The sequence below is a fragment of the Cimex lectularius genome, unplaced genomic scaffold, assembly GCF_000648675.2.
Source record: "Cimex lectularius strain Harlan isolate CLEC.00 unplaced genomic scaffold, Clec_2.1 scaffold59, whole genome shotgun sequence".
NCBI classification, from domain to species: Eukaryota; Metazoa; Arthropoda; class Insecta; order Hemiptera; family Cimicidae; genus Cimex; species Cimex lectularius.
Window position 1 is genome coordinate 1,665,460 of NW_019392794.1, and position 27,898 is coordinate 1,693,357.

The 27,898-nt window shown below is 34.4% G+C and overlaps 1 protein-coding gene across 7 annotated transcripts in view; it reads left to right on the forward strand.

Annotated features, from left to right (window-relative positions):
* LOC106661667 (lysine-specific demethylase 3A-like) overlaps positions 1–27,898 on the forward strand; it is a 475,583-nt gene that overhangs the window by 28,088 nt on the left and 419,597 nt on the right. Inside the window, exon 1 of one of the 7 annotated variants that reach the window (XM_014385211.2) lies at positions 7,603–7,647. The exons of the other annotated variants lie outside the window; for them this stretch is intronic. Within the exon in view, the coding sequence (XP_014240697.1) occupies positions 7,618–7,647 (30 nt within the window). The 5' untranslated portion in view covers positions 7,603–7,617. Of the gene's footprint in view, positions 1–7,602; positions 7,648–27,898 lie in introns of those variants that run through there. 7 annotated transcript variants of the gene reach the window in all.

A 27,898-nucleotide genomic window follows, 5' to 3' on the forward strand; every position in this document is an offset into this window, starting at 1 on the left:
ACAAAAGAAAATCTCAGTATATGAATTTTTACCCGTCTTATTCATTTTTTGAGTCAATTGAAATTCAAAGCAGATTAAAGAATGCAAGGTGCAAAATTGAAAAATATGGATTGCATCTGGGTCATTTTCCCTCCCTTTCAATTCCTTTCTTATCGTAAATTGCATCGCGTCTCTTACAGTCTTATCGCGTCAATAAAGCGTGCAGAAAATATGATTATCTTTTCTCTTTGCTTATTAATACTAACTGTGGGATAAACCTGTCATGCTACACAAATTACTAGAATGGTCTGTTGTAATAAAATATTTATACTTATGAGTTTTTTTTTTTCAACTGAAATTTTTGAGAATAATTTCTTTTTTAGCTTGGGTTTTGTAAAAACAATTCCTTGACAATTCGATAAGTTGTCTTAATTATGGAATGTAATGCCCGTTGTTTTCGAAGTTATTTAATACTTATAAATTGTTTTTGATTAAAACTAGATGGTGAGAGAAAGTTTTTAAAACCATTTAAAACCGCTGTTTAACGGTGCTGGTATATGGTCGGATATACTGTCAGCTTATAATTTCATTTTGCGCATACCTAGTAGTAGTAGAGATGTAACGCTTTGTGACGCGTCCCTTTGCCCCAGTCGCGAGAAGTTTCAGCAAACAAAGGAAGTCTCCACTAATTGTCTCGTTGAGTCAAATGCAGAACCGTTCTGAAGGTCACAAAGGGGTTCTGAACTGCAAACTTCCTTCTGTGCCCGACTCAATTGGGTTCAATTGGATTATCAAAAATCCTCCCAAAACTCGAGACCCGGCGAAGGGTGAAAATTCACGAAGGGGGTGCTATCCTTTGAAATTAGCAACACTAGCACCACCGCCTTTTTTTTTAAATCCCCCATGGAATTCGAAGTTGACGTGTAAAGCATATATATGTTTTTTTACATTTTTATCAATCCAACAACACAAACAAAAATAGGATCAAGTTCAAAATCAACTTAACTGTAAAGCTGCGAAATACTTTCTACCTTAGCAAACATTTTATGAAATCCTCTTTTTCGTATTTTTCCGGGTCCGCTCGGCCAAAATCCATACAAGATTTGATTAAATTTTGATAGATAGTTTGATTGATTTTTATTCTAAAATTAAACTTAAACCATCTAAAACAATTTTTGTCTTATTGCTTTCTTATATTTAGATCGATTAAAATTTCAATCCGGCTTAAAAATTCAATAAGTATTTAATTATTTCTTGTTGTCTGTCTTTTTATAGCTGGACCAAACTTGACACAGAAAAAGCACATATTCTGATGGAAGCTAATTTTTACAACTAGAAACCTAAAATTTAAATGTTCAGTTAATAAATTATAGTAAAATTATAAAACGGGAATGGTGAGGATAAGGTTGGTAGCAAATATTGCACTATTGGCCTTCAAAGTATTATTTAAATGTAATTTTCTCAAGTTGCTGTCTTCGAAATCAATTTATCAATACTTAATCAAATTAGAACATTCTATCAATATTTTCTCTATATAAATTTGCAATTATCCTTTGTACTATTCGATGCAATTTTTCTTATGATTGCTAATAATGGTATTATCATGGTTACATAATCAAGTAAATAATTAGGCATTAAAATGGCACTCAAGGTAGCGAACAGAAACTGAAAACTACTAAGGAAAAACGTTGCCAAACCAATCCACCTGACAAATATAGGGAATATACGTAATAATATGCAATTCGCATACATATACATTGGAAAACAAGGCAAAAAGTAAAAGACAAATACAAAAAACATAAGATTATTTACGGACAATCATGGAATATCAAATTATAAATTTACCCATCCCACAGAAAACTATCACGTACCATCGTATGTAAACATACAATACCATACAAGTGTAAAAAAACTACAAAAAGAATGAACTTACTTGAAATCATGGAATTTTACAAACAAAGCCTATATTATACATCAAAACTAAAAAAAAACTCATAAACACACAAATTAACAATAATTCACATACATCATTTACACCATTTAAAAAAGGAACAGGAAGACCGACCGGAGCAATAAAACACCACTCTTAATCAAAATCACCGACAAACGAAGAAATGTCGACACACGCACCCCACCCCTCTCAATCTTATAAAAGAGACTTGACCCAATAGAAAACACACAGACCCAACACAGAAGATGGCGAAATGCGAAAAGCATCGGATAAACTCAAGCGGGAATAGGCAGACCAAGACCAGAATGATAGGATGATGTCGCTTCTTCTCTTAATTAATCGAATCTCATTATAACCATAAAAATCCGGGAAGAACTTCTAAATGTACACAAACCAACATGGAAACTAGAATTTTATATAAATTAATTGTCAATTGTTAAAATGTTTAGTAGGTGAAGTAATATTTATTTATTCCAGATAAATATTAATCGTTTTGCAATATGATAGCTTGTTTGCTGGTTTCATTTTCTTTACATGTAACCATTTGAATTTAAGATATATTATTTTATCAATGTTAGCAAAATCTCATTTATACCTTTTTTCATTGACAATTTCGGTCTTCCTTTCTGGTTCTTTGATTTCCACGTTGTTTTACTTAAACTCTTGTTTGGAATATAAAGAACAATATTGCATTAATATTCTACCCAGATTTCTACAAATGTCGCTCCAATTTCCATATACAATGTGATTAATTGTCTGATGGTTTTGTTTAGATTAGATGTACATTAAAATATTATCTTGTGTAATTTTGTTCTAATAAGTTATTTACCATATTATATACACTGTCACCAAACTGGGTGAAAATTTTATGTACTCTTTATACTACCACATCGTAGATTATTAGGTGCAATTTTTTGATTAGTACGAATAGTTTATCTCTCTCTATCTTTTGACCTACTTTCGAGATAACGGTTTAGAGCTAAAAACCGTCTAAATAATTGAGCCGTCTATTCAACAAGTTGAGTAAGAGCTGAATAAATGAGACGTATGCTTAATGACTTGGTTACTAAAGTCTCTATGAAATGTATAGAAGTAGTGATGGAATTTGTTGTTATTTATTTAATTACAAGATGTTATTGCTTTTTAAAACATTAGAATTCAATCCGTTTTATTTTGAAATTATGAAAAATGAGTTTGATTGATCGACTGAACCGGGAGGTGTACAAAAGTTGTGTTCAATCCGGCCGGCACCTCTCCAAGGCTGTGCCGGTTGAGCAAGGTCGTGCCAAACTGACCTCACTCAACTGAGTCACGTGACAAATCTTGTGTAAATTTAGTCGTTGGAAGAAGATATTTAGAGGAAGGGGGCCGTGTTGCGTCACCTGAGCCGATGAACTCGGAAAAACCGTTGGAAAACTCCTGGTTCAGCTCGAAAGAAACTCGTTCAGTAGTCCGATTTCAAAAGTTCATTTAGTAACTGCATAATCGGAAAGAAAACACTTAATCTTATTTACACAAGATACATTTTTAGAAAATTGCCAATGTTTACCACTACTGTGATGCAGAAGAATATATTACTGTTAATATATTTTTCTATATAAAAACTAGCCTAATGCCAATTTGCTCAAAATGACTTCTTGAGCTTAATTATTCCATTTGTTATATTCATCGATATTCTGCATGAAAAATATTTCCATTATTTATCACTGGATTTATGATTGTTTATTGGCCGAAACAAAACTTTAAATTTCAATTTCTCCATTATTCAGTTCTTCTACTTTGAAACCCAAGCGACCCGATTTTTTTCCCAATTTTAACTTTGGCACGGTTTTACCCCTCAAATTAAAATTGATGAGGGCGGAAATAATTATTGATAAATGTTGTAAAATTAACGTCAAAGTGTATGTCAAGGTTTTATATAAATCATATTTTTAACTCATACCTGCCTATAAAGAAAGAAAAAACAACTTCTATGTGCTTCACATATTAATATTTATTCATTTTTAAAATTGTTTTATCTCAATTAGCCAGGGGCGACCCCACTTCAAATTTAGCCCAAGGTTTATTTATTGCAAATATTTATTGCTCATAGTTATTTGATTGCTAAACTATTTAAAACATTAGCCATTACATATTGTCAACATTTCAGTTAATGCGAAATTACTTCAGGACTCGTTTAAGTTAGTTAGCTATTAATAGCATAACAATTCATATACAAACAGAGTTGCTTCATGCAAGACAAAATACACATAACAGATTGAAGGTCGATAAATATTTTTAAAAAATAAATACATAAAACTATCTCAAGTAAATAGAAATTATGGTATTATGGTAGTACAAATAAATATAAGTGAACGACTTTCGGAATGTAGTAATGTGCTCAGGAATTATAGTTATTCAGTTTTTTAGTTATTCGTAGGTTTTCGAATAAGTTTCGTATGTTCTTGTTTGTAATTAATAACGATAAATTAATTTTTCTTTAAATTCCGAACACTAGTAAAAATTTAAAGTTGGTAGATGGTTTGTTTAAATGTTTCTTGAAGGAAATCATACCTAAATTTTTTTAAAAAGCTAAAGATATTCGCTTTGATCCTTTTTTTCTCTATTAAACAAGTTTACTATTTTCTTAATAATTATTAGCTACTAATGAGTGGTAGTAAACCAAAGGATAGCTTTAAAATATTTTAAGAAAATTGCACAATGGCACACAGGTTAGCAATCCCCTACACCACACTACTTCCGAAATAGTTGCATGACAAAATATCTAGACTTAACACTTAATACGATCGACACGATTAGCACAGTTTGCGTAACATTTTAATTAGTAGGTTATCGGAAAATCCAAAAATAATGTTGCACTAAAGAAAAGAAGAAGGTTTGAGAACAAATTGCAATGTTTCGTATACTGCCCAGAGGTCATTATTACTTAGGTTCTTACAAAATTTACGACCATCCTAAACGAGGTCAGAGGAAACTTTCTACGTAAAAGAGTTTAGACGTCGGATTACCGACGATCGCAAAGCATCCTATCTGTCCCCCTTGGTAGTAAAGTTCTTCTTGGTAACCTAATAACCGAGATTTCTGACGTCTTAGAAGTTTCGTCCCCCCTAAGGAAAATGTCCTGGGCTGCGGGGTAAGTACCTTTCGAGAATGTCCAAAGCAGGGTTTAGCTCACGGAAAATTAGTCGAGACCTGATTCGGAAATTGTGACGGTGTTAATGTGTTGATTTGCATTATAGTATTACGGGAAGTTGCTGGCTGAGTCGTCCTTGTCATGTTAATCCATGATCTTCTTCCTTGTGACATGACGTGAAGTTGACTACCAAACATGTTAAACAAACCTGAAAAAGGTAAATCTCAAATTTAAATACAATTTCAGGCCCTTATTAAATGAGGTAAAAGTGAAATATCAACTTTCTTTTCACATTCCTTTTCTTTTATTAGTAATTCAACAAAATTGAATTAGGTGTAAAAACGGACAAAAATAATTAAGCGCGGTTGGTTATCTGACCCATAGTTTGGTGAAAGTTATTGTTAGATTTAAAAAATAAAGAGAGAAAAAACAGTTAAACAAAAATAAAGTGATAGAGAAAACCAGACACTCCAAGTATGTTCCTGCTTTTACTGAACTGCATTGATTCAAAAAAAAAAATTACATCAAACTGCTTGAAAATGAATAGGAGCTATGCAAAACAACTTTTAACGGAACAATAAGAAAATTCTGGAGCTTCGTTCGACTTGAGTAAGGCCCATATTAAAATCCAACAACTATTATTATCAAGCCCATGCAACACATTTATTTATCCGTAGTGTTACACCCATTACACTTTATGATTTACCTTCCAATTCATAGCATTATTTGCCATGTTTGTTCTATCGTTAAAACGAATTAATAGCTATATTTTTGGTTTTCGGAAATTGATGGTTCCATTTTTTTCAGTTTCTCAACTGTTTGAACTAGTTTTGGAAATAGATTTTATATGCAGGGTGACTCAGAAATATTAAGTAACCCATTTTACTCAAACCAATTGACTAATATATATTAAATTAGCGGGCAATGTTTTGCATAAGTCGTAGTAATAGGTAGTAATAAGTGAGTTTTCTTTCAAGCGCGATATTTTTTCCAACCTGCTAGTTTTTAATATATTTAAAAAATAAATGATTTTAAACAAAAATGGGTTTCGAGAGATAACTATGCAAAGGTTGTGAGCGATTTTGCTATTTTTATGGTCCTTCAAGGTTTAGTAGGATTTCATCTATCAAAATGATTAAAATTTACAATAAAACTAGTCGATAATAATGCTTGGTGGTTCATCACTTTTATAATCCTTTTATAAATCCCGAAATTTGTAATAATCATTTTAAACATAGGTCTCAATGAAATTTCAGATCGTCCTCAGCCAAAAACAGACTAGAGATAAGTAAAAGGATTATTACATCTTGTGTGCGCATTTTCGCATAAACAGTAAACAATCGGCATCTCAAAGCTTCCTAACATATGAAAATAGTGAACTTCTAAACATTTTTCGTCTAGTTTTATTCCCAATTTAAAGCTTAAGCATTTCAAATTATTTTGTCATGACGATGGTTTTACAAAATGCATTTGTAAAGTAAACCATGCAAAAACCTTTGATTGCTTTGCAAATTGAATCAAAGATATCCGAAAGATCAGATTCCGAAATACGCGATCAATGCAATAAAAATCTAATTAACAATCTATTAAAACCAAAGTCTTGAAAAAACATGTCACTCAAATTTAAGATCCTTTGGAAAAACTGTGGGGTTACTATTTATTTTATACTATCTCTTTGTAGAGCGTACAATAATTTGTTTTTATCGTGAGATGTCCTTTTGAAGTATGCAGGGTGGATACGGAAGTGGTATGTAATCATTTTGGTCTACCTGTCAACTATGTTTTTGTCTGTCAGGCTTCTCGCCATCTTCGGTCATGGATCTCTATAATGAGGTTTGCGTAGACAGAAATATACTGGCAAATAGCAAACTGCAGTTGGTGTTACTTTGAAATTCGCTTATAGCATATTTTGTAACGAAGTTGCTTTCATTTGAACGGCTTAATAAATAAACAATTTACTTTACTGAAGAGTCTGAATCAATTTTTTTCTTCTTGATAAATGAAAGCGAACGTACAAGGTTGTTATTTAAGAACAAGTAAAACTTAGCAACTAAAAAGAAGTTCTTTCGTGTGAATAATAATAAAATTATACGGCGATGAATGTACTTATTGATGTATATTAGTTGCGGTGCAAATATAGAAGCGAATACATTAATTTAAAAATGATAACAATCTTGCGCTTTAAAAGCGCCCATTCCAGATCGTTAAGATATTATATGGTCTTTGGGTACAATTACAATTGAACCTTGAGGTTAAACTCTTTTTTTTTAAACTTAATCCGAGGAAAAACCAACCTCCATTGACCGAGACAGGGGAACAATCGTTTTGAATGGAAACAGCCGTCAGATCCACCCATTTGCCCCTGGGTCCTTCATAATAAAGAGAAAGTGTTGCAGATGGGATGCTATTGGAGGGGAGGAAAACAAACTTTCCCTCCTAGAGGTTAGGTTTTTGTAGGAAAAAGCTAGAGGAGGCGCGTGTTCTCTCTAAATAACCCAGTTCTTGAATATCCCACATTGCGCACGGTGGTTGACCCTGAGAGGAACCGCTACCGATGGCGACCCACCAAAATCTTTTCTATAATGTTAGTAGAGCCATTTATTTATAGAAATCTGGCATTTATCTAAAGATTTTCTAATTCTTTCTTTGCACGATTTTAAAATCTATTAAACAATAATGACAACTTGTTATAAATCCTGGGATTTGCCATTTTTATAATTTATAATATTTCGAACATCAAAAAAACTCGGAAATTTATAGCGAGTTATCTATACAATGTAAATCATTTAAAAAAAACCAAAGCATTTATTAATCAATTATAAATTAACTGAATTTTCATATCTTACTTAATAAAAGCGTACTTTTGTGATTAAAAACATCATGCATAAAAATATTTCCAATCTTATTATTAAAACCTAAAGTAAAATTACACGACATAGTCACAAGTCACTCCATCTCTACTTTAATAACAGCCATAGGAATATTTACTTTCTAATTAGTTCTGTAGCTATCGAGTAGCATCTGCTTCTTCATAGAAATACATATATAATAATATAACGTATTATTAGAGTAATTATTATTATCATATCGCTTTTACATGTACTTCTTTTTACTTCAAAAAATATTAAAAATGGATTGACTGTAAGAAAATATTATCGTAATATGCATAAAATCTGAGTTTGAAATGGGAATTACCTTAAAAATTTATCGGTGTGCATTTTATCTTTCCAGTTTTTCCTTTCGTGGAAAAATGTAAATGTATCTATGTATTTTACTCTCTCTCTCTCTCGCTCTCGCTCTCGCTCTCGCTCTCTCTCTCTCTCTCTCTCTCTCTCTCTCTCTCTCTCTNCTCCCTCTCTCCCCTCTACATCAAAAAAACCCAAATGCATATTTTTTCAGCCTTTCAAGTCACAGACCTACGGTAGGTCTCATTTTTTAGCATGTTTTACGCTGTACAAGATGGCTTTTTTAAATGTTTTCCTAGTTTCAATCATTCATCAGTAAATTCAAAAATTCTGAAACATGCCAATTGTTGCACTTTTTACAAAAACTTCAAATTGATCTGTGGAGGCAGGAAATCGCCCTCGACCGGCGGCCTACAGCAATCGGTAGGAAACTTTAATAAACTTTCAATAGGTCACCTTCCACTTAGCCCGATTTCTCAACTGTTTTCGAGTTATTCGCGATTTTTGGGCAAAACACGTTGATTTTTACTTGCTCACGTAAAAGAGCCGATCACTATATCTCCCGATTTTCAAGAGTGCATAAATTTTGAACTGTCATGTTATCGACAGTTTTACGCTCTACAACTTTTGTTCCGAGGACTTTTTGAAAAAAATGACCAGGGAAGTGACAATTCTCACTTTTCCTTACTTTTACCTTTTGGGATGCGGAATGGTGTGTGGCAGTTTGGCTGCGAATAACGTATTGAAATAATAGGTTTATGTATGTTAAAGCCGGGAGAGATAGTGATCGGTTTATTCCATGAGCACGTCAAAAACACGTTTTTTGTCCAAACATAGCGAATAACTCGAAAACGGTTGAGAAATCGGGCTAAGTGGAAGGTGACAAATTGAAAACTTATTAACATTTCCTATCGATTGCTGTAGGTCGCCGGTCGAGAACGATCTCCTGGCTCCATAGCTCAATTTAAGTTTTCGTAAACTTGCAAAAATTGACATGTTTTTTTATTTTATTTTACTGATGAATGCTTACTTAAGGTAGGGAAATCTTTAAAAAGCCAGCTTGTTCAGCGTAAAATTTTCTAAAAAATGAGACAGCGCAAGCCTATGACTAAAAGGCTGAGAAAATATTCATTTACAAATTTGGCCATTTTTTTCTTGCAAAACCCGGGCAGTTGGTTTTTTTTTTGATGGGCAGTGTGTTTATATAGTTATTTATGTATCGCTGTCTATTATTTTAACCTCTCCCTGCCCTCTTCCTCATATTCTCTTTTTCTCTGCCTTTCTTTGTCCACCAAACTGGAATAGGGTATTTATCTATTTATTTCTGTGTTTATCTCGTTGATAATCTTGTTAATACGTTAAAAATTTCGCCATCTTCAGTACGTTTTTTTGTCTTTTTAATGATATTACATTATTCTATGCATTTTCATGTAAACAGAATCACGATGAGATTTGATAACCAGTTTTTTCAGAAACGTCAACTCCAAACGTCGTACTTTCCTTCTCCGCTCCGATAATTTTACCAAATTCCAATCTTTCTGCGGCGTAGTTTGTTTACCGTTGGAGGGGAAAATGTAAATTTGCCCGACACGACGAAAGCAATCTACATCGCACGGCGGATTAATTGTCCCCTTTCCGTCGTCGGGGCAATAATTGACCATCGACCCGGGAAGAAGGCCGGTCCGTTGCCGTCTGCCTCCAGCGACGTGTGTAGGTATAACAGGTTGCGCGGACACCCGGGCCCGTTAGGGAGCCTGGAATGTACCACCACCAATCCCAGTTCGTTCACCCCGGCGAGGAGGGACTCACGGACATCTCAAGCCGTTTAGCCAATGTACACAACCAAAGTAGTGGCCCTTCCACCTACTATTTAAGCCCTTCTTTCAAATATTTCTCCAAAAAAAAAAATATGCGTACAATGTAATCGTCTTTGACATATCCAACATACATGGAGCTGCAGTTATTTAAAAAAAAGAAAAAAAAGTGGAACAGTTAGCGTGTCAGTTCTTATCTATGATTTCCACCAAATTGCTCTTTAACTACACGAAGATTAACGATATTAAGTTAAGCTATGATAATTCAAATCAAAGTTTTATCAATTTATTTTTTTCACTTATTTATTTTATGAAATAATTTTTCCTGTACAAATTATGGAGCAGGGGTTAGCCTGAAGATAGTGGACAGTAATAAACGTGTCAATATTGACCTAATCTGCAACAATCTGCTCTGAAACATTGTCCAGTAGGTCAAGTACTCATTTTACCCTCTCTAAAAACAAACCATGGAGGAAAATAAAAACAGGTAGCATAAAAGATTCCATAATATGCATTACAAATATAGTAACATAAGGGATTTATGGGTATAAATGGTGATTGGTGAATTATAAAACGAGTTGACCTTTTCCCGAGACAACGAAGAGATTATAGTGCGAGCAAATTACAACTTGTAGCCACTCCATCAAATCTCCGGAGTAAGTTTATAAGGGGTATTCGTGAAATATTTCTGGCTCTTGTCTGTTCTCATGAATTTGCATCTCATAGAACTACCCTCCAGCTTACCTTCAGCTATGCAACGGTATAAATTAATTTAAATTCAATTTCTTTCTAAAACCTTTTTCATGCTATGAAACAGGTTGCAAGAGAATGTAGTTCATTTGGTTAAAATCCTAATTGACTGAGACATTTATTTTTATTTAAAAAAAATACTGATTGATATCTTTAAGAGTGCCTTGTAAAAAGTAAAGATTCAGTTAACTCTCAAACAGTATATTCTTATATGTCTAATTTTACACAATAGTCGTTAAATAATTAAACAATAAAATTTTCCGTGACCCAAAACTTTATCGTCTTAGTCTCATTAGCCCATCTTCATCAGCCCCAGTGGGCCATTCCCCAATTTAGTCTCCGTGCACCGGACAGTTTTGAATGGAACAATAGACCAGACGGAAGAGAATCTTATAATATCATGTGGTCGTAGAAGAGAATCAAGAAGAAGAATATTTGATCTGTCGTGACACGATGTTTGTCAGGAAACTTTGTGTGATGTCACTTGTGTGACATGAGTTTCAACTGACGGTGAAAAATGTGTCTTTATTTTCCTTATATGATCTATGACATTTTTATGTAAAATTCACTCATGTCTAGGTCTCGGTCGTACAACAGAAGATATGATCAAATTTAACTATAATTAGTGCTTCCTTGGTTTTCAATTGAGTTGAAATAAGTAACATATTTAGTTAAAACCTTTAGAATTTTTTTTTTTTTTTGTACTTTTGTATTTCAACTCGGCCATTCTCATAATAATAATAATACATAATAATAATAACAAGGGTGGCTGATCAATTCCATTTCATCCTCCTGCCATTAGAAGTTAACGTCCTCCCTCTCATAACTCATTAGCTTTTTCCAACTCATACATACGAAAGCAGCTGAAATTCCAGTCTCAAATTCCAGAGTCGGGTCAGAACATCCGGTCCATTTCGTTATTCCTCAGAGGGCTAGTTCAACCCTCGGGAAATCAATACTTTCCTACTTTATCAACGGGAATGCATGCGGGCGGGCTTCTCGGTGTAAAGTACATATTCCAGATTTCGCTCCAGACCATGCCAGCCGCCTTCCTCCTTGTTAAAAACAAGACATCGATGACAAAATTTGAAAAATAAATGATTTGAAAAAAGGTTTACGATCTTTATTCAACCTGTTTAAACTTTCAGCCGGAAAAACATCTTACTAATAACCCCGCTACAATCAATTTTTTATTCCATAAGTACAATAAAAACTTTTTTTTTGCTTATCGTGCTCCTTTAAAAAAAGCCGGGATACAAAAAAAGTTCAATGGCAACGCGCCTGATAACAATTCATGCAATCAAAAATACTCGTCGTGAGTGATTATCATAGAACAATTAGCGATTGCGTAAAAACAAAGGATAACAAAATATATACCTAGATATAATTTATGTTCCATACAAAATAAATAATCTGTCTATCCATTATTGAATTGCACCGACGATTAATCTGTTTAACCGACACTTTCTAATTATAAAGGTTATTATCGTGGTTGTCATTGTTTTTAAAACGATTCCTATGATTTTTTTATTTTATCTTGAAATTGTTTGATTCCTTCACTTAGACCAGGATTATCTAGAGAGAGAGGGACACATTATGTATTAAGATGTATTTATTGGCCTGATACGTTCGTCGTAAGAAGATCTGGACGATTATTTTGGTTTAAATTCCAGTGTAGTTGATAATATGCACGAATCGTTAATAAATTGCCAGGGTAATGAATCTATTTTGAACAGTGTAGGAATGTTTTCCCTGTGTGATTACTTCGGAATAAAAGAACGTGTTTTCCTCAGTCCAATATGCCAGCCTCTACGTTTTTTTAGTCTGATAGTGTCTTCCTGACAACTAAATTTATAACTTCAACCAATTTAAATCGCACCAATTATAACTTTGTAAACCTAATTCAGCGAAATCAGAAAGTCATAAGTTTTAATAAAAATTATGTAATTATGATGGTTTGAAAGAAACTTCGCCAAAACACGAGAAAATAATTTAGTGGGATATTAAAAATTAACTAACAATTCATTACCTAGTTTTGTTCTTAATAACGCTTATTACCTCCTCTAGCCTCGTGGAAGGCCGTAAGTCTCCTAGGCAAGTAAATATTTTATTTTGTGAAACATAATCCCATTCTTCTTTCAACAAGATCGGTTGGAATCTGTTCAACGCTTGTTCGATGCGGCGAACGATACCTAACCCGTTTCTTTATCATGCCCCATAAGTGTTCTACAGGATTCATGTCAGGAGAACGTGCTGGCCAATTGATTGTGGTAATGCCTACAACCTATACTGGGTGACTCCTCGAGCTACATGATATCGAGAATTATCATACATTAACACCATGTTGTTCCCAATAAATGGAACGAATGGGACTACAGCTTCCAGAAGAACTCCCTGAATGAACCTTAGTGGAGACCTAGATCCATTCTGTATGATTATCAGTTCGGTTCGGGCATGGACGTTGATCCACCCCATACCATAACTGGCTGCCTTAAAGGCTATGACTCGCACGCATGGCACCTGAAGTAAAGCGTTCTCCAAGTCTGCCCTCACACGGTCCCGATCATCTAATTGCCACAAACCAAACCGACACTTATCTGTGAAGAGAACAGCCCCCATTGTTCATGTGTTCAAGCGAAGTCCTACTCAATGTCTCTCCAGAGAATTCTGATGCAGGACGTCTAGAGACGGGTATTCTCACGAAGCCTCCTGAATGTAGAGCTCACCATTACATTTCGGACTGTTTGGCGTTGACTACCTATCAATTAAGCCATTAAATGACGGTTCCGTAGTGCTGTAAGAACAATAAAACTATTGTTTCTAGCCGTCGTACATCACGGTCAACCATTATTACCTCTTCTTCGATCGAGACTTCCAGGTGGCCCTAGCATATGCTCGGGCGAGATCTTAAACGCGTTAAAGCCATGCTTAGAAAATAATGATTAATTTTTTACTCAAATTTATTTTTTCATCATATAAAATTTAAAAAACCAATTAGTTCACTCAACAATTTTGCTCTGGAAAGGATGAAATTGAACGGTTTTTCTTTATTTTTAATCTAAAGAACGTAAAAGAATTAGTAACACTCTATAAAGGTAAACAACAAGTTATTAATGTTGTGTTTACGTTTTAAGGCAGGTATTAATATTAAGATATTTTGGTAAATAAACCAATAAACACAAGTCCGGTTTTTGTCTGAGTTTATTAAAGCAAGCTTGATCCTAAAGTTTTAAACGAATTTCAGGTATGAAAATTACGAGCTTTTTTGTGTGGTGAAATAATTGAACGATGAGATTATATCAATGTCAAAACACCTTTTTAATATACACATTGCATGACCGTTATCTATCATTCGTACTATAAATCATTTAATAATTTTGTCAACTCGTAGACATTAAAATTAATTGATCATCCAAACGGGAAGAATTTCTTAAATACAATAATATCGATCATTTTTCAGTTTCGATCATATTCGCCTGAAATACGTCTTTTTATTTGTGTCATGAAAAAGTCCGCATGTTGCGAAAGGATGTCATAATCGACTGTTCAAAAACGGATAAAATCTGAAAGAGGGTGGTGATTTTATTTTTACACGGATCACCCCGAGTTGAAAAGCACGAAAATATGGACAATTGTCAATTTGACTTTTCTCCAGATCTTATAAAATTTCCCATTATAAAATTCATACACGGAAAACCGGCGTCTTTTCTTTTTCTTTCCCCTGGCGTTTTCCAAAATCCAGAAGAAAAGACGACTATATTTCCCAGTACGCTTTATATAGGCAATATACCCAATTCAAGTTATTAACATAAATTATTGAACTGGAATAATTTTTCACTCTATAATTTACATTTTTAGGACTTTTTTTTCGCTTTATATTTGAGGAAAAGGCCATATTGTAAGTAACTTCGTAACTACATATCTGGAATACGTGTAAGACAACGATTTCCTTTCCAGATACAATTTCCATTTACAGGAACTGCAGGGAAATGAACCCACAAAGGTTCGTTTAAATGGACCATTACGTCTAGGCAAACACGAATAATAATTCCCTTTCTCGAGCATATTCCCTGTTGATAGTGCAAACAAATGAGAGTTTAGATAATACTAATTTACCAATTAAGAATAAGATCAGAAATTGTCCAATATTTCTACAGATCATGATAATAATTACTCTTACATCAAAAAATGCAGTTTTTTGTGCATAATTCCTCAATTTGAAAAATAAACAAAATAATGAGTTTGATTTCAACCAGCATTTCGCGAATTTAGGTTAATTTATTTTCTCCTTTCACATCACCGGATGTTCCTCGTAATCACTAAACCGGAATGTTGTAAATGTCAGCATAACTTAATTACAACCGCTTTAGCGATGATCTCATTTTTATTTAATTTATTTATTTATTTTTATTTAATTTATTTTTTATTTTTTAGAAACAGAAAACTGAAAGAGAGAACAAAGCGAGAAAGAGATATGTCCTTATGTGTTTGCATGGCTGTTTTATCAAATGTGTTTCGGTTACTCGCCATCTTCAGTAGTGGATTGGTGTGATATTGTTTTGTAATGCCCCAACGTGTTTTAAATTATTGCCATTTTTTAACTCATGTAGCAATTATAAACTTGTATGATTTCCTCTTCTAGTCTGAAGGGTGATGAATCTGTACTTTTGTAAAAAAAATTAATAAGATGAAATCCACCACTGAAGATAATGAGAGGTCGAAACCCGTCTTACAGATAAATGACTAATCTTATTGGGAAAAGAGAGAGAGAGAGAGAGAGTGAGTGAGAGAGAGAGAGAGAAAATGATAAAGAGAAAGAGAGGGATGGGAGATTGCCATATATCCATATATAGTGTCATTTTTGTATCGATTCTTATTAGACATTGGCTAAATGTTTTCTGTTTTCCTCCAATCATACTTTCAATAGTATTGTTAGAATTCAGCTTGCCACAAAATGAAATATATAAAGACGTTAGTCAAAATCGTACTTTTTTACTTATATTTAATTAATTTGAATAACTAATTAGTATTTTTACGTTGATTTTAATGGGTTGTTTATACCACAAACTATAGCTTTGTCGGGTCGCTAGAGGTCAAAATCCTAGGCATGTGATTACGAGAAAAAAATAACCACAAACAAAATAATAACCAAAAAAGAAGAAAGGTTAGCTTATTTAATTATTTTTATAGATGCAAGTCTTTCTTAACATTCTTCTTTAGTTATATTTTTTAAGCTGTTTAACAATCTGCAGTATTCGTAAATATTTGCAAAGATTCTGTTTAAACAGGTTTTTAGTAGTGTGAAAATCATGTTTTGCTCCAATGCTAGTCCGTTTCAATTATTATTCAATACTTTTTAGCTGGTAGTTTCATATTTCAGTACTATTTGGCCGTAGATTTTCATCCGGACTTGCGCTCTCCTCTCGAAATTATCTTGGAGGCTACGTGACCCACGGCACGGAGGGCACGTTCCGTGCCATAAAATTCATCAATCAATGCACATAGGTAGGAAAAAAAGTATATAGTTTTATGACAATTCATACATGGACAGCGTAATACCGGGAGCAAACGCATTAGTTTCAATGCGAGGGAAGTGCTTTTTAGAGCTATGGAATGCCACTAGGGGGCCAGAGCTCTAATCAATAAGACTCAAAGAATTCGTTGACCTTATCACTGGTTTATGAACGTTCGTCACAATCGTACATCAATTTCAATTCAATCGAGGATCCGATTATTGCATCTTCAAACCGCTCTACGTGAAATTAAAACTTCCAAGGAAAGGTTTCTGTCAAGGGAGAAATTTTCAGTGCTAAGGTGGGGCAGGCTTCCTTCAAATTTTTCATTAAATCCTTATAAATGTTTAACGTTTGATCTTAAAATGAAGGAATTTTACAGCAAATAAAGCTCATTTATCCATCATTACATCCTTCATTATTTAGAAATCATTCACTCCAGGATGGTGGGCTACAAGGTACTCAATATTCCACTTCGGGCCTTCTAAAACTACACACTCAATCCAATAAATTTACTCTAATACACACAAAAGAACACATAAAACGCGTTTTCTACCAAACCTAATGCAATAAAAAAGCCCTGTTTCCTCCAAAAATAGGAACAAGGAATCCTAAAGATTCGCAGCCATGTTCAGGCACAATTCTCATACAGAGTGGCAATCCTACTCGCTCTCTATATGGAACCGAGGAATTACATTCTTCTATTTAATGGAACACATCAAGCAATCTTTCTGTACATGCTGGACACATACGCGCGGGATTTAGCTCCAAAGTAAGTCCTTCTTGTCGAAGTCTTCTATTCATATCTCCGAGGGCCATCTATCGATCTGCTCTTGATTGACGCAGCCATTTCCTTTTATTCGTGTTCATTGGTGTTTAGCGACAGATAAGATCGCGTTTGTTAGGTTCGGATGTTGGCATGCTCCCAGTAGAAATCCACCGGTATTTCTCCAACGCACGGCGAGAGAGTTCATTAATGTTAGGTCATTGTTTAATATTGATATAGATCGTTATAAATGAAACTAATTGGTGTCATGCAGGAGGGCTTAACGTTGGGAATGCGAACCAGGGGTCAAATCATTTTACAATAATTTTTTCATGATATTCTCTATCAAAAAGCCATTTGGCCCTTTGGAGATTAGAGAAACCTCACTGTTCAAAATTCCCTTGTTTTCTTTGATTTGCATAGGCGTCCATCTCACTTGAAAATGTGTTGAGAAAGATAATTATGTCATAAATACGCTGTTTTGTTATCGGTCGTAAATCTTCAAAAAGCCGTTACAACCTTGTCCTCAAGAAAAGCCAATGTTGTCGCATTAAAGCAATGAACCCCTCAAATGCTTGTCCGCTACGACTTGTTCAATGCACCTGTTGCTCTTGTTTTAATGGCGTTGTTAAATTTACGCCAGTTCATAACCTCAATTGTTAGGAAATAATTGTTAAGAAACGACACGCCGTCCGAAAATTATACACTTATAATGGAGACGTGACATTTACACAGCTGGACCTTGTCATTAAAACAAATGTAAAACATTTTTAATGCTTTTGTCTTATTAATTTTTAATTCCGAATGAACTTCATTAACTTCATTTGGAATCTTAAGAACTCGTGAAATATTTTTAATGTTTTCGTGACCTCATTAAAATCTTTTGAGTTAAATTTTTTATCGATTTCATTTTTGCTGCGCCTAATTGGAAAATTTCGACTCAAGAAGGTCGCAATAAGAATTTTTTCCTAATTTTAAAATAGCGGAACCTTAATTTTAATTTTAGTGTTAAATTATTTGGCGAAAAGCCGGATTAATAGTTTAGTCGTAATTTACTACAGTTTTTAAAAAAGATTTATGATTAAATTAACGCATTACAGCACTTGGCCAGTGTGAATGAATACTAAAACATCAGGGTGAAGGGAAGATATAAAATGCAAAAGAAAAGAAAAAAAAATTGATTGGTCATTCAGAAACTGGCCAAGTGTCACCCAATATAAAATAAAAGAACAGCTTTGCTCATAAAAGTAGGAGTGAAGTGAGGTTGTCCTCAGTGCAGATATCACTACTTTGATAGGCAGACTTTCTTGGGAGGAATCTGGAACTTTTACCTTTTTTTTAGTTCTCAAGCTACGAACTAAAAGAAGAACGGATTTGGCCACAATGTAGATATTAAATGGATAGGCTATTTTTTCGAGGGTCTGTAACCAACTTTTTTCAGTTAGGTTTTTTTGGGATGTCATACATTTTTGTACACTTCAACATCGTGGGCGTCATCTTGGTTTTTTTTAACGCACAGGAGCTATTATGTATGTCGTAGGTTTTCTCTTATAAGAAGAGAAAATTGCAATTTTCAGAATTCTCGTTTTTCACGATATAAAACCTACCTTTGTACCAAATTTTATGTTTCTACCTATAAGGGAAGTGCCTTATAATTTTGATGATGAGACTACTGCCTCCCTCGCTAAATCGGGACTAATTTTGATTTTGGTTTTTTCTCTTATAAGAAGAGAAAATTGCAATTTTCAAATTCTTACCTTTTTTTAAAATATAAGACCTTTATTTGTACCAAATTTCATGTTTCTACCTTTAGGGGAAGTGCCTTAAAACTTTGATGGTGAAACTGTACCCCTTCACCCTAAAGTGGCACTAATTTTGAGAAAATTGGAATTTTAAGGTTTTGCATTTTACTTGCTACATAAAACCGACCGTTTTACCGAATCTCACGTTTCTAGTTTTTCGGGAAGTACCATGTAATTTTGATGATGTATAAATGAGTCAGTCAGTAACATAAGTGTAAATTTTGAAATTTTTCCCTTTCGAAAAGGTTTAATATTAAGCGCTCAAATGTTTACAATGTCCTAAACGAGCTAAGCTTAATTTATGTTTCAAATTTCAAAAGCCCATCTTAATAGGAAGGATATGAGGGTGAAGAAAAATCGGATGAATGGGTTCGAGTAATGATACACATGTCAGTTTGCTGGAACGTGGCCAGCGCACTACCGTGCGCTCAGATTGTACAGTAATATGACAGGTTCAAAGCTTGTGTCATCAGTAGAAACATCACTGTTAACGAACAAAGACAGGAATGATGTTCCTTCCATGATTTCACTGAAGAAACAGATGATTTTGATCTTTTTTACGTACCTTCGTCTATGAATCCGCCAATAATGAGAACTTGTCAGTGTTTCCAGTTACAAATCAGTTTATTTTGAGTTCCTCCGTGTGTAGACGTATAAGCAAGCATAAGCAATCATTTTCATTCGGTTTTACCATATATCATATCAGAAAATATTTAATTGAACATATATTACTGGTAAACTTTAATTTATATTATTGAATAAGTTATCTCTTCATCGTAATATCGCTATGAAATTTAAAACTATAACAAAATTTCGTGTTTTTTAAATATGTAAGTGTAGTCGGTGTTTCTTGTCGGCCGGATGACGGATACATGATTAGAGAATTTGTCAGTGTGGCGGCCAGAGCATGACCAACTCAGCAGTTTATGACGTTTTTTATATATTACGTGCCTATTGCATTTTGCTATTTCCTGTTTAATAGTTGGAATTCAAACAATAACATGGGCCCCCTTTTCAACTTTTTAACTTTTTATAATTCGATTTCTGAATTTTGATTGGTAACTTGTGCAAGCATCCCTCCATTTTCGCTGTCTCCAACTAGTAAGTGGCTGTACTAGATTTTATCGAATAATGCATAGAAATTGTTATTTGTATTTTGTTCGTTCTAGAATGTTTTGCCTGATGAAGGACTAAAATAAGTCCGAAACGTAGCTAATAATAAAAAAAAGTCATTAACTACTGAGTTGTTCCTTCTCTGGCCGCCACCCTGACAAATTCTTCGATCATGTATATATGTATATTTATTTATTTTCTATATTGAAACATGAGACTAAGTATGCCTTAACGACTCCGTATTGTTGTCCAATCCGTATTTACCTAGCAAGCGGTTTTGGGTTGGAATCCTGGTACAGCCCATGCAATTTTAATAATAATGTGTCAAAAGTAATTTAAAATGGTTTGACCTCAAGTCCGCGACACTCAAAGGGTAATTGAATGGTAAGCCCTCCTGTACGACAGGTATTACTTTATTTGACTTTCACTTTATTCCTTATTAGTTAGACGTTGTCCTTTATTGAAATATTTCTGCCGATTTGGTATGGAATGACAAAGAACTGTTTCTAGTGATTGGTAGAACTATGTTTTCGTTCGTTTTTTTAAAAATTATTTTCTACTTCAAAAGTTATAATAACATTCACAGTAGTTCACATTCTATAGGTTTTCATTGATTTCACTAATCACTATGAAAGTAGAGGTTTTCACAAAGCCGCTTTTGACAACTGTCCATTTCAATAAATTTAGATAAGAATTTAATGAGATATTAAAGCAATAAACGTCTAATTAGTTTCGAAGAATTAATTCGCGGCAATTAAGCGGAGGAATTCGGGTGGCCAACGGCAATTTCGCAGGTGCCACAGGGAAAGTAAAAAGGAGGCGAAGTGTGCCGGTTACGGTCGCCTAATGCCAGAGGAGGGGCGGCCGGGGCCCGTTACCCGTTTGGCCGAGAGCGTTCCTGAGCCTGGAAAGTAGGAGGCCCCAGAACTGTGTCGGTGACCTCCAGGCGTTCTGACCTTGGCCGCCCCTTCTTCGCCGCCGCGCCGCCCCCACCGCAAACACAATATCGCTAGGTTCCGGTTATCCGCGGAATCTGCATTAAACGGTTTAATTGATGTGCATTTATAGTTTATTGACATGCCTATTGGCTCTTGACCTACTGTCCACGTCCATGAAAAGAATGCGATTTAATATTTATGTCACGTCTTGATCGAGGATTAGCTGTAGAGTATGTTCACTTCTTAAATATAACAATACCTTAAATATCGTTCAGACAATATTGAAGAATATAATACATACCAAAAAATACTGCCGAATTATATAAATACGAGACATAACTACTCATGACCCACTTCTCATCTTTAAAAAAATCATTTATGTTATACTATAAAAATTTGATAAACTATTTCATTCCTGTTCTATCGCAATATCAGTTTGTACTTTAAATGTATTCTGACAGGTAAAAAATTGCACCCACTCGAACTATAACTTGATGTGTATATATTTTTATGCATTAATCAAAGTTTCACGTTTGTTTAACGTTTAATAATTAAGGCTTTGTCTAAAAAAAAGTTTAAAAAATGTAAATTGCTAAGGAAAATGAAAAATTTGCTTTAATTTTTAGATCTTTAATTAATATCAATATCGCGTATTTCCTCCTCTTGCCTTAATTACATCTGGAAGACGCCTCGACATACTTTCTACCAGGCTGGAAATGTCTCTTTGCTAGAGGATAGCCCATTCTTTACGAAGAGACCTTTCAAGATCGTGGAGTGGATCAGGAAGTGCTTTTATTCGTCTTTTGACGTTATCCCGTAAATGTTCGATGTGGCTTTAGTCTTGAGTGGTTGCCAGGCTAAGACCCTGATGTTATGCCGTTGAATGTGCGTTTGTACTGTGCGAGCGACATGTGGATGGGCATTATCGTGCATTAGAATAGTATTGTCGCTGATATCATCGAGGATAGCCAACGCATGATGTTCCAAAATTTCATCCACATAGCGAGTGGCCGTTGAAGACCCTCCACGAACAACAACCAACTTTGTGCGACTCTCTATTGAAATTCGCGCTCACACACGCGAAAAGGTTGGCTCTGGGAAAAATTACAAGCTTCGTGCCTTCATTTGGCCTTCTCCGCACTCTTTCACCCTCATCTGGATTGTAGAGCAAATCTACACTCATTTGTAACAAGTATGGCAGGCCAATCGTCCAAAGACCAATGGTTGTGTTCTCGAGCAAATGCGAGCCGTGCAACTCTGGGTTCTGGTCAATTCTGGTCCTCTTACCGGGCGAAAAGCCATCAGTCCATACAGATTTAATCTTCTTCGAACAGTGCGTTCAGAAATTTAGACACCTTGAACTTTCTGGAGCTGATGAATCGAATGAACAGCAGTAAGGTGCGGGTTACGCAAAATTCTCAAAATCAAAAATTGGTCCTGTGGTTCTGTTACCCTAGGGCGTCCAGAAATGGACCTTCTTTGGTAGTGCCCAGTTTATCGAAAAGGTCTCGCAGTATTTCGAAGGCAACTCCGATGGCAATAGCCGATTGACCAAATAACTTCTTTCAGTTAATTAATCTTTATGTAAGTTATTGGTTGAGATAAAGTCAATGACACGAGCGGGTTTCTAACCTTCGGCTACAAACGCGGCTGCTCTACCACTTGAGCTATCTCAACCAATACCTTACATTCTTCTAGCTCATGGAACGTAATAAGAGCCACACCACGCGCAACAACCCTAGCACTAATTGGCATTTTAAGTTTAAAAATTGAAGTTAAGAAAACAAAGATGTAAAGTAAACAATTTATTGCTTCGCAATTCAAATAAGACTGAATAAACATTTCAAATTCCGTAAAAAGTAAACATTGAACAATACTTTATCCTCGTTTTGGATTAAGGTTAAGTGTATTTACCTCTAATCGATTTTCCCTATTTAAAACTGCATAAACAAATCTTTATTGGTAAAAACAATGAGACAAATTAAGGACAGAATTTTCTTTTATCGAGAAAATGAAATAAATCAATTAGGGGGAATTTTTTGCCTGTCATTGCATAAAATTCTTTGAAAATTTGTATTAAGTTTGCCAGGCCTATTTTTCCTGTGGAAATTTTGACTGTGTAAAAATAGACATGCGGGATTTTTTTTAAATTGATTTTTTCATTGAAAACATATTGTGAGATTTCCTGCTGTAGTCTTTGGGATGATGAACCTATAATTTGATAGTACTCTATCATCTTGGTCCGCTTATCCTCGCTGAGTTTGTCTATCAGCCGCGTTTCGAGTTCAGCGAGACCAAGATAACAGGTAACTATCAATTTAAGGCATATTAAAATAAACAATCGGAACGAAAACTAAATTATTATAACAGATAATAAGAACGTGTTAATACATGAAAGTGGTGTGTGACTCTTACTCCATTTAGTGATAATTTAATCCAAAATAAATAGCTAAAAAATATTTTGTACCTTAAAATCATTTCAATCATGGAAAAAAAATTTATTAAAAAAAATTTCTCAAGATTTTGGTGCCTCTTGTTCAAGTGGTCGAAAAATTGAATATGATGAAATTTAGATGTTTTTTAAACATTAATTGGTATTAAAATAAATATCAAATATAATGTTTTATACAATATTAATTAAATTTTATTTCAAAACATTTAATTTATAAATAGGTAAAAATATATAAAAAATAATTCCATTACCAAGGTTGAATATCAATAAAGCCTTTAAAGATAAATAAATAATAAATATAGTAAAAAAAGTAAAAAATAAACACTATTTATTTACACATACGTAATGTAAAATATTATTAATATATATACACACAAATTCATACCCACATATGCACTCCGGCTCGAATTCAGAATCGTTCACAGTTTCATTTTTCGTCTCAAAATGTTGGCGTAATTCGGCACATCTTGTTTCTATAAATCAAAACACATCAAAGTAATTTTCATTTTTGAACTATAAATAAACTTTAAGAATAAAATGTATAAATAAATCTTTTTGAAACGGAGCGCACTCATTCGAACGTAAAACTCGCTTATGAAATATACAATAATATCATAGCGAGAATAAGAAATTTCATTTATGCTACGCTAAAAGATTCCCTAAAACATTGTCGAATTAGCCTTTTTAGCAGAAATCGGAAAACAGCAAAACGAAAAGAATTAGGATAAATAATTCACAACTTGTCAAGTCGGCTTCTGAATGGTCAGAGGTCGGAATATCAACCACTTACCCATACTTTCCTCTTTCACGGAAACATAGCCTACTACTCCTCGTAATATCCCCGATAATTCCCGTGCAATTTTTACTGGTCGATTCGTCGTCCCCTGCGCCCTGCGCTTCGTAAGTTATAGATTTCATACAACCTCCACCTTCAAAAATAGGCCTAGCGAATGTTATAATTAAAAATATGAAGATAAATATGAATGATGAAAAGACGAGGATGGGAAAAACGTTGAATAATAAACGCATTCGTTTAGGAATTAGAAAATGTCGAAAATTCAAAGAATGAGTGATTGCCTATTTCTTAATCATCCCACTTCCTCTTCGCTCTCTCTCTCTCTCTCTCTCTCTCTCTCTCTCTCTCTCTCTCTCTCTCTCTCTTTCTCTCTTTGTCTCTTTCTTTCTCTCACTCAACCACACTCTCCCTTTCACACACACACACACACACACACACGCACGCACGCACGCACGCACGCACACACACACACGCGCACGCGCACGCACACACGCACGCACACGCACACGCACACGCACTTTGCCAATAGACGCTACTTGATAAATATAAACATAAAGATATGAGAGATAAAGCGTTGATTCCTATCGTAAAAAAAGGGAATTGCCTGACTTACTATTGCCTATTTAAAGAACAAAATTGCGATGGTAAAATTTATAAGAAAGAACATTCAATAGTTTGCACAGAAAAAGGTGATCAATTGTTATTGAAACGTGTGAAGAAAAACTGATTCAAGTCCCTTGTAATTTTTGTTGTTCTACGTAAGTTAAATAGTAAGTCCTATAGATTTCGAGGTCCGATTGACCAAATAACTTCTTTCAGTTAATTAATCTTTATGTAAGTTATTGGTTGAGATAAAGTCAGTGACACGAGCGGGTTTCTAACCTTCGGCTAAAAACGCGGCTGCTCTACCACCTGAGCTATCTCAACCAATACCTTACATTAATTAATTGAAGATTAATTAATTGAAAGAAGTTATTTGGTCAATCGGACCACTAAATCTAATGGATTTAATAAGTAAAACGAAGAATATCTTCACTAAAGCTCTCCGTGGCCATTTCATTTGTCGCCGAAAATCGAATAGATTACACGAAATTTAAAAAATGGCAAAAAGGAGGGAAAATTCGAAAGGTGGGTTGAGGTAGGAAGTTGGTGACCGAGTGGATCGAAGTCACGATAGCTCAAGTGGTAGAGCAGCGGCGTATTTAGCCGAAGGTCGTGGGTTTGGATCCCGCTCGTAACACTGACTTTTTTATCTCAATCAATACCTTACATAAAGATTAATTAATTTAAATAGTAAGGTCGCGGCCTTTATTTAAAGCTTCAATAGACATTTTTCTCCGATTCTTTATATGCTTTGTGAATTTTTCCGAGTTTCACAAACTCAGGTAAAAGTTTAAATTGTTCAGAAAGAATATTTTCTATATTTTGTTAAATATTTGAATCAGATTGATAACAATCATTTAATCCGTATGTTTTCATCCAACCTGCCCGCAAGGAATTAGATTTGATAACGACAACTAGGTTATCTTAGCAGCAACGAATTGAAGTTAGATATTGAACGTTTTCTCTTAAGTGTTTCCCCAGTTTATGCGATTTTTTTTTGTATTTATACGTTGTTCTCAATGTGAGGTGAAGGAAGGTGTCTGACGAGACTGTTAACCATTTTTGATTTGTCCGCCAGAAATTAAATTTCATAACGACAACGAGGTCACCTTTGCTGTAACATATTCAAGCTGAATATAAGTAACATACCTAACATTTATTTTTAAATACGATAATAAACCATCGAATCAAATTTTATCAGTGTAAAGATCCATGCACGCTTGCCTTGAAAAACACATCAAGAATAACTGGATATTGTCTTCATTACTAATTAGACCATAAAACGGTAAAACTTTATTTGAAAAATTGTTGAAAATTGTTCGCAATGAGTATAGGGGATATGCTTCATTTTTTCATGGGATGGCTTCATTTGGTTTCAAGTGGTCTGCTGTTTGTTCTCAGATTTTCTCTAGACACTCACATAGCCATGCTGGGGCTCGATGGTACTTGACTTCTGTACACTTGTTAATATTATATCCTTTGAAGATTTTCATAATACTTCATTCATTCCTTCTATGGGTTATCATTCTCCCTTGTTATCAAATAACTATCGTAAATATTTTTATTGTTTTTGTTATTTGCGGTTTATTCGTAAGGCATTATTACGGGGAATATGATTGTGATGTATGTTATTGATGATTGTTTTACAGGTGAAACTCGCAAGTGACATTGGTTATCATTAAACCCATTTTTTCAAGTGATGTGAAATTTTACCTGAAATTATACCTGTCGAGTTTTAGATTTCATTTTTCCAATTGGGTGATTTTTGCTTATTTCATGCCTTGAATACTTTCCCAAAATTTATTGTATTCTGTAATTACTCAAAGATTCCAGTGTTATAAAAATGTGGTTATAGTTTTATGTCTCAAAATGGATTTGGGCCTATCACTTGTTCCTACGCTTCCTTTTTACCTTGTATGTCTGCTGCCCCGTTATCTGCAATTTCCTTATGATTAGGCCCTTTGTAACATCTCTGTTTTTAAGGATATTCAGGGAGTCCCTGACAAGTTTTGAGTTGAACTTGTAGGCTTGGAGAGTGTTTAGAGCTCCTTGGCCATGAACAACAATAATGCAATTGTTGTTGTACCCTTGAGATGCATGTTATTTATTTCATGTACAAGTGTTTCTCTGGCTAGCAATTCGGCTTGAAATATAGTGCTCAACTTGATGCCATTTCTTGTACAATTTCTCATCTTTCAGCCGTAATTTTACCATGGGATAGTTCCAGGTTTTTCTTGTCTTATCTTTCCATTCATCCTGCTTTTCGATAATTATGTTCAATATTTTCAATGTCTACTGTTTTTCTCTGATATATCAGAGATAGTGTTAGCCATCAGCAATTTTAACTTTTTCGAAACTTCTGGCCTGGTTTTCGTTGGATACTTTCTGTCCTCTTTCCGACGAATTCTTAGTTTTTCAATCTGTTATTTTTTAGTTTAGTAATTTTTTGAGAGATGAAAATCAGGTCAACTCTGTAAGTCACCAGGTGTTTTATATTTTGTCCTTACTAAAGGTGAAAGTTTAATAACATACAACAAATCTATAGTTTTTTTTTCATATTTTATCCTGTTGTCGAATTGTAACCGTTTTTGAAACAGCGGCACGTTACGAGAAATGTGTTCGATAATGGGTGAATTCTCCAGGTTTTTATTTACCAACAGGTGCTCAAGGTCTTGGGTGTCAAGGCATCCAAGTCCAGTTGTCTCGTTTGACAACAACTTCAAAACAAAGCGCAACAGGACGTAGAATTCCCGCAGTGATTGCAATCTGGAAAAAGTCGTGAAAACGCAAATCCTCCTATACCTACTAACAGAATGTTAAAAGGCCGCCACGTTAACGACGAGGCTGTCGATCACCTAACCGTGCAATTCAAACCCCTAATCATCATAGATTCGTTTTAAAATAACGGTGCTGGCATTCCGTGTGAAATTTTCTCTCTTTACATAGTGAATAAATGGGAGAGTATTAGCTGAGAATGGCTAATTTCGATAAAATGATTTTTTTTAAACCCAAAATGGAACAATTTGCCTTTGTTGGAAAATGAACTTATAACGCCGGTGATATTCAAGAGACTCTCATTATATTCAACGACCCAAATCTATTA